General features: G+C 31.6%; 11 protein-coding genes and 1 pseudogene across 12 annotated transcripts, besides 2 other annotated features; 9 read left to right on the plus strand and 3 right to left on the minus strand.

Moving 5' to 3' along the window:
• Positions 1-17498: part of a mobile genetic element that runs on past both edges of the window.
• Positions 293-859, plus strand: TVAGG3_0736470 (uncharacterized protein; the record flags this gene model as incomplete). Its single annotated transcript, XM_051244722.1, has 1 exon — positions 293-859. One exon carries the CDS (start codon positions 293-295, stop codon positions 857-859), a length of 567 nt encoding a protein of 188 aa, XP_051091309.1.
• Positions 862-7391: a mobile genetic element.
• Positions 2244-2649, plus strand: TVAGG3_0736490 (uncharacterized protein; the record flags this gene model as incomplete). Its single annotated transcript, XM_001311810.2, has 1 exon — positions 2244-2649. A coding segment is annotated over one exon (406 nt), but the record flags the coding sequence as incomplete, so codon positions are not given.
• On the plus strand, positions 7404-8231 carry TVAGG3_0736510 (KilA, N-terminal/APSES-type HTH, DNA-binding family; the record flags this gene model as incomplete). The annotated part of the gene is made up of 1 exon (XM_051244723.1): positions 7404-8231. One exon carries the CDS (start codon positions 7404-7406, stop codon positions 8229-8231), a length of 828 nt encoding a protein of 275 aa, XP_051091310.1.
• On the minus strand, positions 8520-8993 carry TVAGG3_0736520 (uncharacterized protein; the record flags this gene model as incomplete). Its single annotated transcript, XM_051244724.1, has 1 exon — positions 8520-8993. One exon carries the CDS (start codon positions 8991-8993, stop codon positions 8520-8522), a length of 474 nt encoding a protein of 157 aa, XP_051091311.1.
• TVAGG3_0736530 (organellar and viral DNA polymerase type B) lies at positions 9084-10085 on the plus strand (the record flags this gene model as incomplete). The annotated part of the gene is made up of 1 exon (XM_051244725.1): positions 9084-10085. The coding sequence occupies one exon, from the start codon at positions 9084-9086 to the stop codon at positions 10083-10085; it is 1002 nt and encodes a 333-aa protein (XP_051091312.1).
• Positions 10986-12027, plus strand: TVAGG3_0736540 (annotated as a pseudogene). The gene has a single exon. A coding segment is annotated over exon 1 (1042 nt).
• TVAGG3_0736550 (uncharacterized protein) lies at positions 12375-13232 on the minus strand (the record flags this gene model as incomplete). Its single annotated transcript, XM_051244726.1, has 1 exon — positions 12375-13232. One exon carries the CDS (start codon positions 13230-13232, stop codon positions 12375-12377), a length of 858 nt encoding a protein of 285 aa, XP_051091313.1.
• On the minus strand, positions 13257-13517 carry TVAGG3_0736560 (uncharacterized protein; the record flags this gene model as incomplete). The annotated part of the gene is made up of 1 exon (XM_051244727.1): positions 13257-13517. One exon carries the CDS (start codon positions 13515-13517, stop codon positions 13257-13259), a length of 261 nt encoding a protein of 86 aa, XP_051091314.1.
• TVAGG3_0736570 (uncharacterized protein) lies at positions 14013-14304 on the plus strand (the record flags this gene model as incomplete). Its single annotated transcript, XM_051244728.1, has 1 exon — positions 14013-14304. A coding segment is annotated over one exon (292 nt), but the record flags the coding sequence as incomplete, so codon positions are not given.
• TVAGG3_0736580 (kinase C-related family) lies at positions 15851-16063 on the plus strand (the record flags this gene model as incomplete). Its single annotated transcript, XM_051244729.1, has 1 exon — positions 15851-16063. The coding sequence occupies one exon, from the start codon at positions 15851-15853 to the stop codon at positions 16061-16063; it is 213 nt and encodes a 70-aa protein (XP_051091316.1).
• TVAGG3_0736590 (uncharacterized protein) lies at positions 16112-16348 on the plus strand (the record flags this gene model as incomplete). The annotated part of the gene is made up of 1 exon (XM_051244730.1): positions 16112-16348. One exon carries the CDS (start codon positions 16112-16114, stop codon positions 16346-16348), a length of 237 nt encoding a protein of 78 aa, XP_051091317.1.
• On the plus strand, positions 17072-17485 carry TVAGG3_0736600 (kinase C-related family; the record flags this gene model as incomplete). Its single annotated transcript, XM_001311815.2, has 1 exon — positions 17072-17485. The coding sequence occupies one exon, from the start codon at positions 17072-17074 to the stop codon at positions 17483-17485; it is 414 nt and encodes a 137-aa protein (XP_001311816.2).

Here is a 17498-nt window from a genome sequence, read left to right on the forward strand (position 1 = left end):
ATCATTATACCTCAAAACATTAAAGTTCTTCAATAATATTGTTCTTCCTGCTGGAATACTTCGAACCTGTCTGATTTCAATAGCTTTCTCACCTCCTACATACTCTACCCAGTGTCTTGGATATTCATAAGTATACTGACTTTCTTGAATTTTGGTAGGTTTCATCATAACGTGTTCATAGTATATCTTTATACTCTTGTCAGTTAGACTCGGTGCTATGTTCTGAATATTTCTGACTTGCATTTTTAATGGAGATAAAATGAAGCATTTAATACATGACGTAGATGAAGACATGAATGAAACTACAGACAAACTTAACTCTTCTCTTATTCTTCCTTTCAGTAAGGACTATGAGTTCTGTTCAAATGGTGTGTATTTCTATTGTGGAAAGATGGGTTCAGGTAAGACATTTAATTTAATTCGTCATATACTCATAACAGAACGTTTAGGAAATGACTCATATTATGACCAAATCATTATATCAGCAACTTCAGACTCTATGGACTCAACAGCGAAAACATTTATGTCAAAAGTTCAAGCCTCTGTCGTTAAAGTTCCAGACAGTGAACTCATTGAATTTCTTCAACGTTACATTCGACGTAAGAGGAAATATTATGCCATCGTAAAGATGGGTTCAGGTAAGACATTTAATTTAATTCGTCATATACTCATAACAGAACGTTTAGGAAATGACTCATATTATGACCAAATCATTATATCAGCAACTTCAGACTCTATGGACTCAACAGCGAAAACATTTATGTCAAAAGTTCAAGCCTCTGTCGTTAAAGTTCCAGACAGTGAACTCATTGAATTTCTTCAACGTTACATTCGAAGTAAGAGGAAATATTTTTTCTAACCAGCAATTCTTAAATTCGGATAAAAAATCGATATGTATTACACTTTAAACTTCAAAAAATGGTTCAAAATTTAGACTTAGTTTATCTTAACTATATTTACTCTTTAAATTCTAATATAATATAAATTCTTCATTTCCTTTGTTTAAACTTTTTTCATTTTAATACCATTTTATCAGATAGTAATTTTTGTTTTTCTCTGACCAAAAATCTTCTCAATTTAACTCCACCTTCACAAAAATTCATTGAGTTCTCTCAAAATTCTTGTATTTTTGGTATACTTAAAGTATCATCTTCAAATATTTTTTTGGAGAAAATTGACTTTGCATAATATCGTAATACTTTTTAAGGCAGATAGATTTACTGTAAGTTGAAGAACTTTTAATTTGAACAGAAATTATTCAACAAATATTCTTTTTATTTGATCAAGATACGTATACCAATATGATCTACTTGCTAGGGATATGTAGATCACGTTCAGAATTTGCCAAGTTTGGTGAATATCTATGGGATTAGGGACATCTATTTAATTTAAGAACTAAAAATTAGCATAGGCGTATTATGCTGTTACTGAAATATATTTTGGATGTATAAATTTTTACTTAATACTCTTTTATTGTTATCATTTTTAAAGATTTTTTATTATGAGCAAAAAAATGGCAAGACAATAATATATTGTACATGCAATTTATTATTACTGAATAAATTTATCAATCAAATTTGATCACATACAATTTTTACAGATAAATACATTATCTCAAAAATATCTATATATTAGTATATGTTACACGAAATGTAATAAAATGTATTACTTTGGTTTATCAATTTATAAATAAGAATGAAAATTTGTTATAGCTTTGTTCCAATATTTATTTTTATATATTTAAGTTATCCATTTTACTGTTTTCATTCATATTTATAACAAAATTAGAGTCCTTACATTATTTATCTTATTTCAATAGTGATAAAAATCAACTATATTTTGTAAGATCTTAAAAAGTGACAAAAATGGAAAACTACATTAAATTTATTTATAAGGATACAAAATTATATGTCATTCCACCAAGAGCGGTTAAAGCATTAACACTTTATTTATATATATCTCACAAGCTAAGTTTACCTCTAAACACATTCGAATTAACAACAAATAACAAAAATTTAGGTGTTCTGGATAATTTGCGCTGTAATAACAAAATTACTATCAATATTAAAAGAAAAAAGAAGCCTTTTAACTTATTTTCAATTCCGATTGTAAACAGTATAAAAACTTCTGAAGATCAAGACAAAAAGATTAATCAAATATCACAAAATGACGAAAATTTATTGTGGGCAGCCAAGTTTGCGTTGTATATGAGCAATAACATAATAGAAGAAGCAATTAAAATCATGAATTTCAATTGTCTTCAGGAAGTATTCAATCCTGTTGATGAAATTAAAAAAATGTTAGAAGGAGAGTATAAAGTAACAATTTCAGATGGAAATAAAAATAAATTATATGAGACAATTTTACCAAATGAAGAAGCTGAAGATTCTTATAGTGAGAATGATAGTGATATCGATTATGATGAAGAAAGTAAACAAAAGGATAAAAATGATTTTTCTATAGAAACTCATGATAAAGATAACAATATAAGAAAGAATTGGCCATTTCAAGATGAAGACAACGAAAACTCGGATTCTCTATTAAACAGATATTTAAGTTCCGAAGAATTCAATGAATTCAAAGAGGAGGAGAATGAACAAATTTTATTAGATGAACAAACTGCAACAATAAGTGGAGTAACTGCTCAAAATTCAAATATAAGACAAAATGAAACAATAAGTGGAGTTTCTCCTCCAAACACAAATCAAAGATAAAATGAAACAATAAATGCAGTTTCATTTCCAAACACAAATCAAAGACAAACTGCAACAATAAATGCAGTTTCATTTCCAAACACAAATCAAAGACAAACTGCAACAATAAATGCAGTTTCATTTCCAAACACAAATCAAAGACAAACTGCAACAATAAATGCAGTTTCATTTCCAAACACAAATCAAAGACAAAATGAAACAATAAATGCAGTTTCATTTCCAAACACAAATCAAAGACAAACTGCAACAATAAATGCAGTTTCATTTCCAAACACAAATCAAAGACAAACTGCAACAATAAATGCAGTTTCATTTCCAAACACAAATCAAAGACAAACTGCAACAATAAATGCAGTTTCATTTCCAAACACAAATCAAAGACAAACTGCAACAATAAATGCAGTTTCATTTCCAAACACAAATCAAAGACAAACTGCAACAATAAATGCAGTTTCATTTCCAAACACAAATCAAAGACAAACTGCAACAATAAATGCAGTTTCATTTCCAAACACAAATCAAAGACAAAATGAAACAATAAATGCAGTTTCATTTCCAAACACAAATCAAAGACAAACTGCAACAATAAATGCAGTTTCATTTCCAAACACAAATCAAAGACAAACTGCAACAATAAATGCAGTTTCATTTCCACACACAAATCAAAGACAAACTGCAACAATAAATGCAGTTTCATTTCCAAACACAAATCAAAGACAAACTGCAACAATAAATGCAGTTTCATTTCCAAACACAAATCAAAGACAAAATGAAACAATAAATGCAGTTTCATTTCCAAACACAAATCAAAGACAAACTGCAACAATAAATGCAGTTTCATTTCCAAACACAAATCAAAGACAAAATGCAACAATAAATGCAGTTTCATTTCCAAACACAAATCAAAGACAAACTGCAACAATAAATGCAGTTTCATTTCCAAACACAAATCAAAGACAAACTGCAACAATAAATGCAGTTTCATTTCCAAACACAAATCAAAGACAAAATGAAACAATAAATGCAGTTTCATTTCCAAACACAAATCAAAGACAAACTGCAACAATAAATGCAGTTTCATTTCCAAACACAAATCAAAGACAAACTGCAACAATAAATGCAGTTTCATTTCCAAACACAAATCAAAGACAAAATGCAACAATAAATGCAGTTTCATTTCCAAACACAAATCAAAGACAAAATGCAACAATAAATGCAGTTTCATTTCCAAACACAAATCAAAGACAAACTGCAACAATAAATGCAGTTTCATTTCCAAATCAAAGACAAAATGCAACAATAAATGCAGTTTCATTTCCAAACACAAATCAAAGACAAAATGCAACAATAAATGCAGTTTCATTTCCAAACACAAATCAAAGACAAACTGCAACAATAAATGCAGTTTCATTTCCAAACACAAATCAAAGACAAACTGCAACAATAAATGCAGTTTCATTTCCAAACACAAATCAAAGACAAACTGCAACAATAAATGCAGTTTCATTTCCAAACACAAATCAAAGACAAACTGCAACAATAAATGCAGTTTCATCCAAACACAAATCAAAGACAAAATGCAACAATAAATGCAGTCACAAACATCAAAGACAAAATGCAACAATAAATTCGGATATTCAGCGTCAAATCCCTCAGCATCAATCCTCACTACCTAATGAAACTGCTTCTTATTCTTCCCAAATTTCTAATCATTTAACCGATAATCCTCCATTAACAGATTTACAAAATACACATCTAGTGCCAAATTTTGCTTATGATTACCAAAATAATTTTTCAACGCATAAACAATCTATTATCGTTAATAAAGCTTGCATTGAACTTATTCCTAATTATCAATCTTTTGATGATAAAAATAAAGAGATTCACCGAAAAAGAATCAAAAATATTCTGAGGACTTATCATACATTTTCAATTTCCCAATCCGCACGTATTAAATATTCATTAACCATATATACAAATGGTCATCCTTTGAGATTTCAACGTTACAATGCTCATAATAATTATTTAGAAATTATTTATTATTGCGGATATAAACCTAGATGCAACTTTTGTATGCATGTAAAAGTCTTTGATGAGAAATTAAATATTTCTCCTGAAGAAAAACCAGACAGTAAACTTCATAACTGCCGACCTGCAAAACAATCTCAAATAATTAAAGGAACAAATCCAATGAACTATGATATTGAATCTCAAGTTCAAGATTATGTTGTCAAAAATCCAACCGCAACGATATCAGAAACAAGAAAGTATGCAATCACTGATATATGACTGTAATCAAGCCCAGTCTACTAATTTCATTCAGATATCAGAGAAGAAAGTCCAACAGCTGTATTATGAAGTTCATCCTGTCAAATCAAAATCAGAGATTGATCTTATTAATGAAATGTTAGAATTTTTTAATCAAAGATCATATTTTATTACCCAAAGCACAAAAAATGATAATGCCTATTATTTTTTTGGATTGGAACGTTTCATTCGAGTTGCACGGTATTCATCACATTGTTTTATTGATGGAACCTTCAAAGTCGTTCCTGTATCAATAATGAATGGCCAATTATTAAATTTGTTAATTTTTGACCAAGCAACTCAACTGTATCTACCGTTTTTACATATAATCATGACGGGAAGAACAGAAACTGATTATCAAAGAGTATTTAGTATTATGGAGTATGATACTGATATTAAAATTCCTTTATCAACATTTGATGTTATAACAACTGATTTCGAAAAAGCACTTCAAGGCTCAATTTATAAAAGAAAAGGAGAGCAAACCATATTGACTGGATGCATATATCACTTTATTGCAGCATTAGTTAAGAATTTCAAGAAAAAATGTGATCCAGAAGATCTTAACAATAAAATTCTTTTAAAGTTATTATGCGCTTCTCCATTCATGCCAGAAGAAGTTTTTGATTTGGTTTGTAATAAAATTAAATGCATTCAAGATACAAATGAATTTGCAAAATACTTTATTAAAACATGGAGCACAAGCTATAATTCAATCAGCAAGCTCAAAGTATTCGACAATATTTATTCTAATAATGGCGTAGAATCGTACAACAAAGTGTTAAATACAAATATTGTATATTCACATCCCACAATTTTAAAGACGGTACACACTTTAATGAAAGTGGATTTAGCGATTTTGCATCGATATGCACGGGCAGATAAAAACACAAGTGATCATAAACAGTCGTATTTCATTAAATTGAAAAAAATAAATGAAGAGATTCAGTTATTTGAAGAGCATTTTGGTCTGGAAATATCATTAATTCCTGAGGATATAATGAAAAAATATAAGGATTTGTCCAAACATTCTGGAATTGATTTCAGAGATATTGAAATTGAAAGGTATATGTCAAGTGATCAAATACTTGATGACATTCAAATAAATTTAGAAGAAACAAAAAATGAAAAGATAGAAAACATTGAAATTGCCGAAGATGATTTATTTCAATAATATGTAACATTGATTTCTATTCAACTTTATCGTTATTATAATAAACATTTTTATGATTTTTTTAATATTTTTTATAAGTAGATTGAAGATTATTTGATGGAAAGATGTATATATATATACATAATGTACCTTACAATATCTTCATGCTATGAATTCCAGAATAATGACAAGTCTTTCATTCTTAATTAGAAGTCTCCAATATTTTGTCTATTTTTTCATATTTTTTCTATTTTTTTCACCATTTAAAATTTCTTAAATTCTAAATATAGCAAATTATATCATTTTACTTTCTGCAACGATTTAATCGATAATTATATGAATATTATTGTAAATATTTCTAAAATATTTTAAATACAAATAATTTTAAACTGAACCAAATAAATTGGATAACTTTAACTCAATCAAATAAATATTAATATGAATTTTTATAGAAAAGCTTTATTTTTTTCTCAATTTTTAATTTCATTTCAGTCTCTAAACTTTCTTACTATGTAAAAACGTATTATTATAGTAATAAAATAAAATACATGTTTATTCGATCTCGTATTTCAAAAAAATAAAATTACTTATATAAAAAGATTCTCTTTAGTCAACTTTCTTTTTGAATCTCTAATAAGTTTTTACTGTTGCTTCTATATATTAAGTATTGATTCTTGTAGTAAAGAAAATCCGGAACGTTTATTTATTAGAATACTCGAACTTTGACTTACATATTACTAATTGTAATTATTTTCAAGAGCTATTTCTATTACTCCTACTTGTTCGGCTTAAAATCTGCTATATTGTTAAGATAAACTAAGTCTAAATTTTGAACCATTTTTTGAAGTTTAAAGTGTAATACATATCGATTTTTTATCCGAATTTAAGAATTGCTTCAAAGTTTTAGCGTGAAATCGTGCATTTTTTCTAATGAAATTGTTATTATAAGATAAGCAATCTGAGTTTTTTTGAATAATATGTCACTACACATGATAGAGCGTTACGTGCTGAAAAGTTACGCTTCGTTCTGAAAGTGGTAATGAAGTTTTATTAGAATTCATCAAAAAAACGTATGAAAATAATCGTATGTCAAAATGTGAGCACTTCTCAAAATTTGCTCGCATTTTGACTATTTTTGTGAGATCTTCCTCACAATTTTTTGACAAACGTACAAAAAGTGCCAAAATGTGAGCAAATGTGAGCAATTTTTATATCTCGTAAAGACAGTAATGACAACATTAGAGAACACAACAACAGTTATAGTCCATGAAGCTATAAATGAAGAATACGAGTACATACAATATAACAAACAGTTACGTCTCATTCGTTCAGTCAAAGATGACATGTACCAAATGCAAAGTATAATGAATGCTCTTCGTTCTACAAAGCAAGCATATCATTGGTTTGAAAACCAACAGACAAAAGAACTTTTAGAAGAATTTCCTCATATGATTGCTTCCCTCGGAAAACCGAGAGAAGAGATTCCGTACGAAAATCGCAAGAATTTGGCTCCTGGTTTGAAAGGTTATTATGTTCATAGACTTTTAGTAAATGCTGTAGCAATGTGGGCTTCACCTCGTTATGCTTGTTATATTTTCATGATGTTAGATGAACTATATAAAGCAGAACGTGGAGAGATGGAAAAGAAACTTCATGCAAAAGATGAAGTCATTGAATCCAAAGACAAAAGCATACAGAAAAGAATACTGCGTTCAGTACCAAAAGGAAAGGAAAAGAGTTATAGGTATATGATTTATACTGAAGAGTTGGAGAAAGAAGAAGACAGTGACATGGTTATGTTGCATTTAGTCAGAAGAAACAACAAGAGCTTTTATGACTTAGCTAAAATATATAAATCTGACAGAAACTGGTTCTATCGTGAAAACTTACCGATTTCAATGACACCGAATGAGCAAATAAAGGAAATTGTCAAAAATACTCTTCCTCAAACACACTATGACATCAAAGGTTGCACAATACTTACATTCAAAGAAGACTTAACATTACTGAAGGAAAAAATAACAGAATATTTCGATAACTTCAAAGAGGAAGAATAAAAAATCTAAGCTAATTTTATTTTTTTTATAAAATTTTATCTCATATGAAAGAACATGAATTTAGAATATTCGGAACTCATGACAGAAGAAGAGAACGAACAACATGTAAAAGATTATGCAAAATTTCTGAAGACATACAAAGCATTTAAACAATATCTAAATGCTTCTAAAGATTATGCAAAATTTCTGAAGGTATATAAAGCTTATGAAAAAGCGTATGAAAAGTTTATACATTGGGGAATTGTTGTAAAATATCGATATGAAGACTAACCAAAAATATATTTTTGCTTAAATAGCTTCAGGGTCTATTTCTTCAACCATTTCACTTCCTTCGTCAATGTCAATAGAAGCTTCTTCAACCTTTGGTAAGAATTTCTGTATAACATCTTTGTTCGTTATTGTTTTCAGAGATGAAGGATAATATTTCACATTTGTTTCACCCTTCTTATATTCTTTCTGTTCGGAAAGATTTAAAGCAATACTGAAGAAGTCAATATTAGAGTTCTTTATAACAGTATAATGAGTATCTTTGACATTCACGAAGAAACTCTTTTGTTTCAAAACTACTGCTAACTCTTGTGAAGTATAACGTTTGCGGTCAATGACGATAGCTAATGGTCTGACATACTGACCAAACTTAGATTCTTTCACAAACTTCTTGTTAAAGATAACATTAACATTTGAAGCATTATTGAACTCATTCTTGATGGCATTAGCGAGAGCATTGTATGAAAAGAACTTGCAATCTTGCATGTGTTTCATTAAAATAAAAATATTAAATTATTTTGAAAAATAACTTAAAAAAATCTAATCTAATTTTTTCAAAAAATATTTTTTTATTTCCTACTAAAGATGTACCGGAAGTTGTCTAAGTTAGAACACTCGGAAATAAAACAACTTCTTACAGAAGCTAACATAGAAGTAGCAAAACATTACGCAACAAACAAAAAAGCACTCGCTGACATCCTCAATGACTATAATGGTGCAATAAGTTATGATAGAATTCATGAGTTCATAAAGCCGCAACGCGGCGAGGACGAAGTCCATGCAAGAGCATTTCCTTTAAATGACGTTGCTATTGACTTATATCATAGACGTTCAGTACCTCATGAAGTAAGAAGAGAAATGTTTGACATAACAAATGCAAACGTTGGTGAAACAAGAAGAAGAGACGACACACTGAAACAACAGAGAAGAGAGATGTTTAAGAGCGCTATAGAACAAGTTCGCAAAGCTAACGATGTCCTTCGTTCCATTGACGACAAACCAAAAGAAGGTGAGAGATGGTTAAAGAAAGATGAAGAGAATAGGAAGAGAAATGTGAAGTCAGGCAATAGACTCATTGACTTTAACATCGAAGCTTTAGATGAACCAAACAGAGACTACTTACACAAACATTTCGGTAAGGTTTTCATGAGACTCTTAGAGAAAATTAAAATAAACTCACAACAGAGATGGATGGTATGTTATAAACTTGGTGGAAAGTATGAATGTTCTACGTTAAACCTCAATAATATTGGAACATTACTACATCAGCTCTTGAAGGAGAACTTTATATCAGAGATAGAAGCAAATGCTGCAGGTATTGTTGAAATGCACTATGACTTCTTCTTGACAAACATAAAGAATCTTACTGAAATAAAGATGTATGATTTAACAGAATATGAAGGCTTAACGATGTCAGATGTAAAGAAAGGCAAACCAAAAAAGAGACCATATAGAGATGAAAGCACACTGACAAATGACCAGAAAGCCATTTTGGAAGCTCTTAAGCAAACAGGAAACCCAGCACTTATAGAAAGCTTTTGGAAAGATAATGGTGAAAAGAAGTTTTATAAGAAGAGAAGCGGTTAGTTCTGGAAGTATCTTTGCACATTACCTATAAATCTTGAACGCTACAAATCTTCAATGAATTGAACAAAAGAACTGCAGCACTTATGACAGAAGACAATTGTTTCGTTTATGCTTGCATTCAGGCTGGAGTAAATGAAGAAACTATTGACCACATGAGAGAATCATTCGTGTAGAGACTTTCCTCAAAGTAAAGTACAAGAAATTTCTGACGCAACAGGTATAGCATTTAATGTTACCATTGTTATTTCAATGACTCAAGACATAATGAAATAAAGAGATACATACCAAAAGAATGTGAAACTGTTAGAACTATTGACTTACTTCTTGTTGAAGACCACTACATGCTAACGAAAGATTACCAATGACAACATATTTCATTCGCAACTATATAAGAAATCTTGAAGGAGTGTGGTGGAATGAACATTGAGAAACAGATGAAGATTTATACAAAGAGAGAGATAATATGTAGTTCGTTATGATAGAACAACACCGTTATGGGATGTTATGAAAACATTGTGGGAGTGCAAATATTTCGAACCTATTTCTTATGGAGAACTTTTCACATATACGACTGACTTATATAAACAGAACCTTGCACCATTTAAAGACTTGTCATATGCTCCAAAGTATTGTGTACAACTGAAGAAGAAAGCCGAGTCAAAAGAAGTAAATAAAGCTAAATGTAAGTTCATTCCTGAGCACGTTTTCTTTGCTGACTTTGAGTGCAGTACCGATGGCTTTCATAAAGCTTTTAACATCTGTTATGACAGTGAAGATGGTTCAGTGAGTGAAAGCATATGGGGTCAGAACTGTGCAACAGAATTTTTGGAACGACTTCCTGACAAGAGTTTAATATATTTCCATAACCTCAGTTATGATATAAACTTCATCTTAAGACACATGACAGAAGTGAAAGGAACTCCCATCATTAAAGGTTCACGAACAATGCAAATAACTGGCTTATATAAAGGAAGGGCAATTATTATAAAAGACTCTTACAGTGTTATAAATAAGAAGCTTAAACTATTTCCTGCTATGTTTAACTTACAAACAGGACCGAAAGAAGTATTTCCATACAACTACTACAGCAGTGTTTTGTTAGCAAATGACACAGAACTGGTGTCATTTCTGAAGCATGTAAGTTTATCCAGGATGCAGATACATTCATGAAAAACATAGATTCCATCAAAGGTTGCAGAATAGATGAGAACCACTTCGACTTAGAAAAGTATAGCACATTTTATTGCAAACAAGATGTAAGAATTTTAAGAGAAGGTTTTGTTAAGTTCCGCAATGACATATTGAAAGAATTTGATTTAAACGTTTATGACTACGTTAGTATTTGTTCAATTGCTAACAAATTATTTGAGAACAGAGTGTACTTCCCGAATGGAAATTTATATGACCTCTCAAATAAACCAAGAGAATTTATTTCACGCTTTATTCAAGGTGGAAGATGTATGCTGTCAGATAACATTAAACAAAAGCGAAAAGAAATCATTGCTGATTTCGACGCTGTTTCATTATATCCATCAGCTATAGCAAGACTTTATACTTTAGAAGGTATTCCAAAGGTTATGAAGAAAGAAATGTTAAGCACAGAGTATCTCATGAGACATTTATTCGATGACGACCAAAAGGAACCCATTGGTGAAAAGTTTATGTCTGGCTTCTTTGTTCTCATTAAGATAACAGAGATTGGAATACATAGACACTTTCCTTTAATAGTTTGTGACCTGAACTAAATCCAGAACTTAACGTTCCCAGAAGTTCAAACACTTGCTGTTTAATGTATGTTGACCATATAACATTACAAGACCTCATAAAATATCAAGGTGTCAAATGTGAAGTGTTGCAAGGATACTATTACGATGGAAACAGAGATATTAGAATAAGAGATGAAGTAAAGTATAAGTTGCATTTCATGCACGTTGTAAAGGTGTAAAACAAGACGTTCTTGCTTTAACAGCTAATGAAATGTTTCCTGAAGCTATACAATGCTATTACAATGAAGATAAGAACATTCACATATCTGTTGGAACATATGACAAAGACTCTGAGTTCAGTTTAATGAAACTTTACAAAGCACTTCATGATGGTCAAGAGATTGGATTTGACTTATGTAAGTCTTCTAGTCCTTGCTTTGCTGAAAAGTTTAACTTCTCAATAACGACTAAAACAAGCTTTATTCGTAAGTTGAAGTTCTGAGGTCATTTATTTTTGTCAGCAATGAGGTCATTCGTGATAAAAATAAGCCGCTAGCGGCAAGGGCGAAGCCCATGTGGTCATTTACAATACTGCGATGGTAGAGTTTAAGAGTTGTGCTTCAATGTAGAGACAGTCCTTATGGTCTGGAGGTAAGAACACTTGGCAGTTATGGTCATGAGTGGAGAACATGTCTATCCAAAACTCACGATTGAAGCCAGTTAATTTATAGTATTTAGGATTTGGCAGTGGTGTAGTTCTTGTATGACCAATGAACTCATTTTCAACTCCCTTACTTAAGTTTGAATATAATATAGCTTGCTTTCTATCCCAAATGCCAGGTGTTACAATCTTTGAAAATTCATTTTTCCTCGGAAGCATTGCATCATAATTGAAAACATTTTTGAAATCATCACTTGGTTCAGAGATTTGAAATCTTATACGTAATGGATTTTCTTTCTCTTTAGCGACTTCATTGATTGGTGAGAATACATCAAACTGACAGTCATGTGTTCCATCTTCATTTTCATTAAATTCATAATGAAAGTCTATAAGTTGTGGCTGACTACCTTCTTCTTTCAGTTGTGCAAGAAACTCACGTAAAGGCTGTAAAGTTTGTACTTCAATGTTAAACTTTTTCTCGAACATTTCATTAAATGAAATCATACATTGTTGCAATGTTGTATCGTCTTTAAAGTATTTGTATATGTGAATGTTTTGGGCGCTTAAAGACTGTTCGTCATTTTCTATCTCGACTTGAAGTATAAAGTCAACCTTTCTGAAAGCACGTGTTATATACATAGATGTTATGCCAATGTACTTCTCTTCATTTATATTCACAATCCAGTCTGTTGGAAACTTAAACGTTACTCTGTTCCCCTTTATTTTGACGTCAGGGTTTTCACTACTGAACGCAACAGATAAAGGTATTTGTCTATACATTTAATTCGGATAAAAATAAACCATTTACTCTTTCTTTGCTTCGGCTTCTTTAGCTTTTGCTTCAGCTTCTTCTCTAGCTTTCTTCGCCAGCAAACGTGGGTTCTTCTGTCTTCCAGCAGCTAATGCAGCAAGTTGTTTTTCACTAAGTTTTCTCTTTGGTCTCTCTGGCTTTTGTTCTTGTTTTTGTTCCTTCAGTTCGGATAAAATTTGCTCACGAATTTCTTTCTTCAATGCTTCAACATCTATGACCTCTTGGGTCTTGTCCGTGGGGCTTGTCTGAGTCATTTGACTGCAGATAAAAAACAAAATTAAAACTTTAACCGATGTAAAATGAGCTTGTCAAATCAGAGCGAGAGTCTATTATATTAAATGACGCAAGAGGAATACAACATCCTTTCTATTACGTAAGTCAGAGTAAAGATGGTAAAATATACGTAAGAAAAAGAAAGGTTCCATTAGCGAATGCAGAAAGCGACAACATTAAGGTGTATGGCAAGGGTGAAGTCCACGAAGCCCATATAAAACCTTCTGTTCAAACTGAAAAGTCAATAGAACCAGAAGAAAAGAAGCCAGATGTACTTTCAATAACGAACCAAGAGCTTATTGCAAAGTTCGTGAATTTCATTGAAAAACAAACCGAGTCAAAGAATCCTGACCCCCAGTGAAAGAAGTTGAGACAAAGAGAATGTACAGTTCATTGAAAATGTCAAGAAACAACTTCCACCACGAATGCCAAGAAGAAGAGTGAGAATAATGAAGTAAATAGATATTTTTATCTGAAGTAAATACATGCAGAACGAACAGCTAAACGAATTTACTCCAGCAGAGCATATTCATCAGATTCGCTCATATTTCGATATCATAGACAATGCAGTTCAAATTGGTGACACTAATAGAAAATATTCTGACACAAAGATTCCATCACAACCTGGAACTGCTAAAGATAACACATGGGTAACATTCAATCTCTCACCTCCTGGTGAAAATATGTTGGACCTTTACAATACATTCATTACGTATAAAATGGAAGGTCAATTTATTGTAGATAAAGAAATTGGTTCGGGTTCCAATAAAACAAACCCACAGGATTTTGGATTGGTTTCGATGACGCTTTCTATGCAGTTGCTGGATATCAAATCCTTGCAAATGGTCGTATCGTATATTCTCAAGACAACGCAAGAGAAGAAGCATATATAACTTCAAACTCACAAACTACCGAACAAATAAAGAAAGTAGATGTTTCTCTAAAAGACTCGACATGAAGATGTATGGAGTCATTCGGGAACATGCAGAACAGGACAAATTGTTAGTGGTCCAATTACAGCAGGAAAATCATTTGATTTTAAGCTTCGTTTAAGAATTCCTGTTAGAAGATTCCTTCCATTAGAAGCTATTCGATTTATTCCAGCTTTTGCAGGAAACATTCAGCTTAAAGTAAAGTTCAGTAGCGACGCCTTACAATGCACATCTATATCTGTAAATGATATCATTGCTTTCAATCCAACTCTTAAAGTTGCATTTGCTTCAGATTCAAATCCCGACAAATAAATTTGTTCCATGGAATGAACCATTCACTATGATAACGAAGGCAGTAGAAGCTAGTGGAACAGTTACTATTACAACTGTAACCAGCAACTATTTCGAACAAAGATGGATTTTAATGAATGTTTTCATTCATCCAAAGTCATTCTCTTTAGACCCTAACATTTATACAGAACTTGTAGAACATTATACAAACGAGGCTTTATGTTTTTCCTGTTAAAGTTATGGATTGGATTCCTATGGACGGTTCATTCTCAAAGAATACAGATAGTTCAAGTGCAACATTTACAGCAGCTTATACGCCTATTAATGTTAAAAGTATTTGGGCACTATTTAGAAAGAAAGACAACTATTATGTTAATTTTGAGAACCCTAAGTTTAAATATCTTCAGCTTTCCATGGGAGCTTATGGAAATATGCCTGCAGAACCTGAAAAATCATATGGACCTGTTTTTTATGAAATGGTTGCGAACGCCTGCAATACAAACAATGATATGATAGGATTTAATGAAGATGTTATGAGGTCATTGGTGGATGATGGTAGTGTGGAACATAAATGGGATAGCTATGACAACACACATTTCTTATGTGGTTTTCAACAGAAGTGGACTTTTGCTTCCAGCAAGGTCAAACATCTACTGCTCCAATAACATACAAATTGTCTGTTAAAGGACCTATTGAACTAGCAACTGAAAACGTACCAAAGCCACTTATTGGATTTATGAGGGATTGTTGCTTTGCCATTCAGGTGCGTGCTAATGGAATCCCAATAATAAGATTAGATGACTATAACTTAGCTACGGACGACGGTGAGGAATAAAGGATGAACGTTTATTTTTAAAGCTTATAAATGAGTTCTTCATCAAGCTCTCGTGAACCTTCACCATCTATGAAACAAACTTTACCAAACGATTATGGAGCACCTATTGAATATTTCTTACGAGCTGCACAATGGCAAAGAGCAGTCTCACCAAGGTTAGGTGTTCCACCAGCTCCTGTCAAAAATAGCATTTGGTCAAGTCCTTATATAAAATATGGTCTCCCTAGGTTTGCTAGCTACAGCAGGAGCAGTTATGATGTTGAAAAGAAATAAAGCAAATGTTGTAAATAATACTGAAGTAGCTGAAGTTAAACAAACTCCAACACCTTCACAAGCAAAACCTTCAATGACTCCTGAACCTATGGAAGTACAAACTCCTGTTCAAAAGTCAACTCCAAAACCGACTCCAACATTTAAACCAGAACCTACTCCTCAAATAAATCGTAAAACTCCTGTGTTTCCTTACTGAAAAAATAACGTTATTTTTATTTAATATTAAAATTTTTATTTGATTGAAATGACGACTAAAGTCACTGAAGCAATGAAACAAAAGTTCTTGGTAGAATACATTAAATCAGGAGCGGTTACAGAAGGTTTTTACGTTCATACTATGAAGGATGGTAGAGTTCAGTTTAGAAAGATAAAGCAACCATTAGATAAAGAAGGAATTTTGAGAAAGATTAAACTTCATGAGGACAACATTGCTGAACTTAAGAAGAAGTTAGAAGAGTTGGATAAAGGAAGAGAGTTATAAAGCAATGAATTCAACAGGGTGAAAAAACAGGTGAAAAAAGATGTGAGATCTCACCACTTCACCTAAATTTATTTTTGTGCTATGTTTTCATACGTGTGAGGGTGGTGATATCATTAATTTTTAAGTTTATTTTTTATTTTACTGAAAATTTTTATTTGGATGTAAATGACAGAACAAAAGCAACTCATTCGAATTCCACAGTATAACAAACATACATTTAAACATTTATTCTTCCTTCCTGAGCATAACATGTTCTTTCAAATACATCCGAGACCAGTTGACTTTTCATTGACTGTGTATAAAGATAGAAATAGTTATATCATTAAACCATACGATGACGAAGGTAAGTTATGTAAATTGTACGTTAAGAAGTTAGAGAAAGTTTATGTCTTCAAGTATGACTACAATAGGGTTAACACTGATGATGAAGATATTGAGGAAAATTTATGAGAACATTAGTGAAGTCGTTAGTGAGAGCGATAGTGAGAACGTTTATTTTTTACATTAGTGAGTTCGTTAGTGAAGTGAAGTGGGTGGTGGTTTTGTAAATATTTAAGGTTAAGTTAGTGTTGTCATTTGTGCTGAGGTTAGTACTTGTCGTTAGTGTTGGAGTTTGTGTTTGTTGTTAGTGTTTGTCATTTGTGCTGAGGTTAGTACTTGATGTTAGTGTTGGAGTTTGTGTTTGTTGTTAGTGTTTGTCATTTGTGCTGAAGTTAGTACTTGATGTTAGTGTTGGAGTTTGTGTTTGTTGTTAGTGTTTGTCATTTGTGCTGTAAAATATACGTTGACGGTTTTGTAAAGTGTCAAACCATTATCTTGGGTAAGGTGGAACGCAGTGCCACCATAACCAAGATAACCATACTAACTCCTTATATAAAATATGGTCTCCCACTAGGTTTGCTAGCTACAGCAGGAGCAGTTATGATGTTGAAAAGAAATAAAGCAAATGTTGTAAATAATACTGAAGTAGCTGAAGTTAAACAAACTCCAACACCTTCACAAGCAAAACCTTCAATGACTCCTGAACCTATGGAAGTACAAACTCCTGTTCAAAAGTCAACTCCAAAACCGACTCCAACATTTAAACCAGAACCTACTCCTCAAATAAATCGTAAAACTCCTGTGTTTCCTTACTGAAAAAATAACGTTA

This window comes from Trichomonas vaginalis, chromosome III (genome assembly GCF_026262505.1).
Source record: "Trichomonas vaginalis G3 chromosome III, whole genome shotgun sequence".
In the NCBI taxonomy this organism is placed as follows: domain Eukaryota; phylum Parabasalia; order Trichomonadida; family Trichomonadidae; genus Trichomonas; species Trichomonas vaginalis.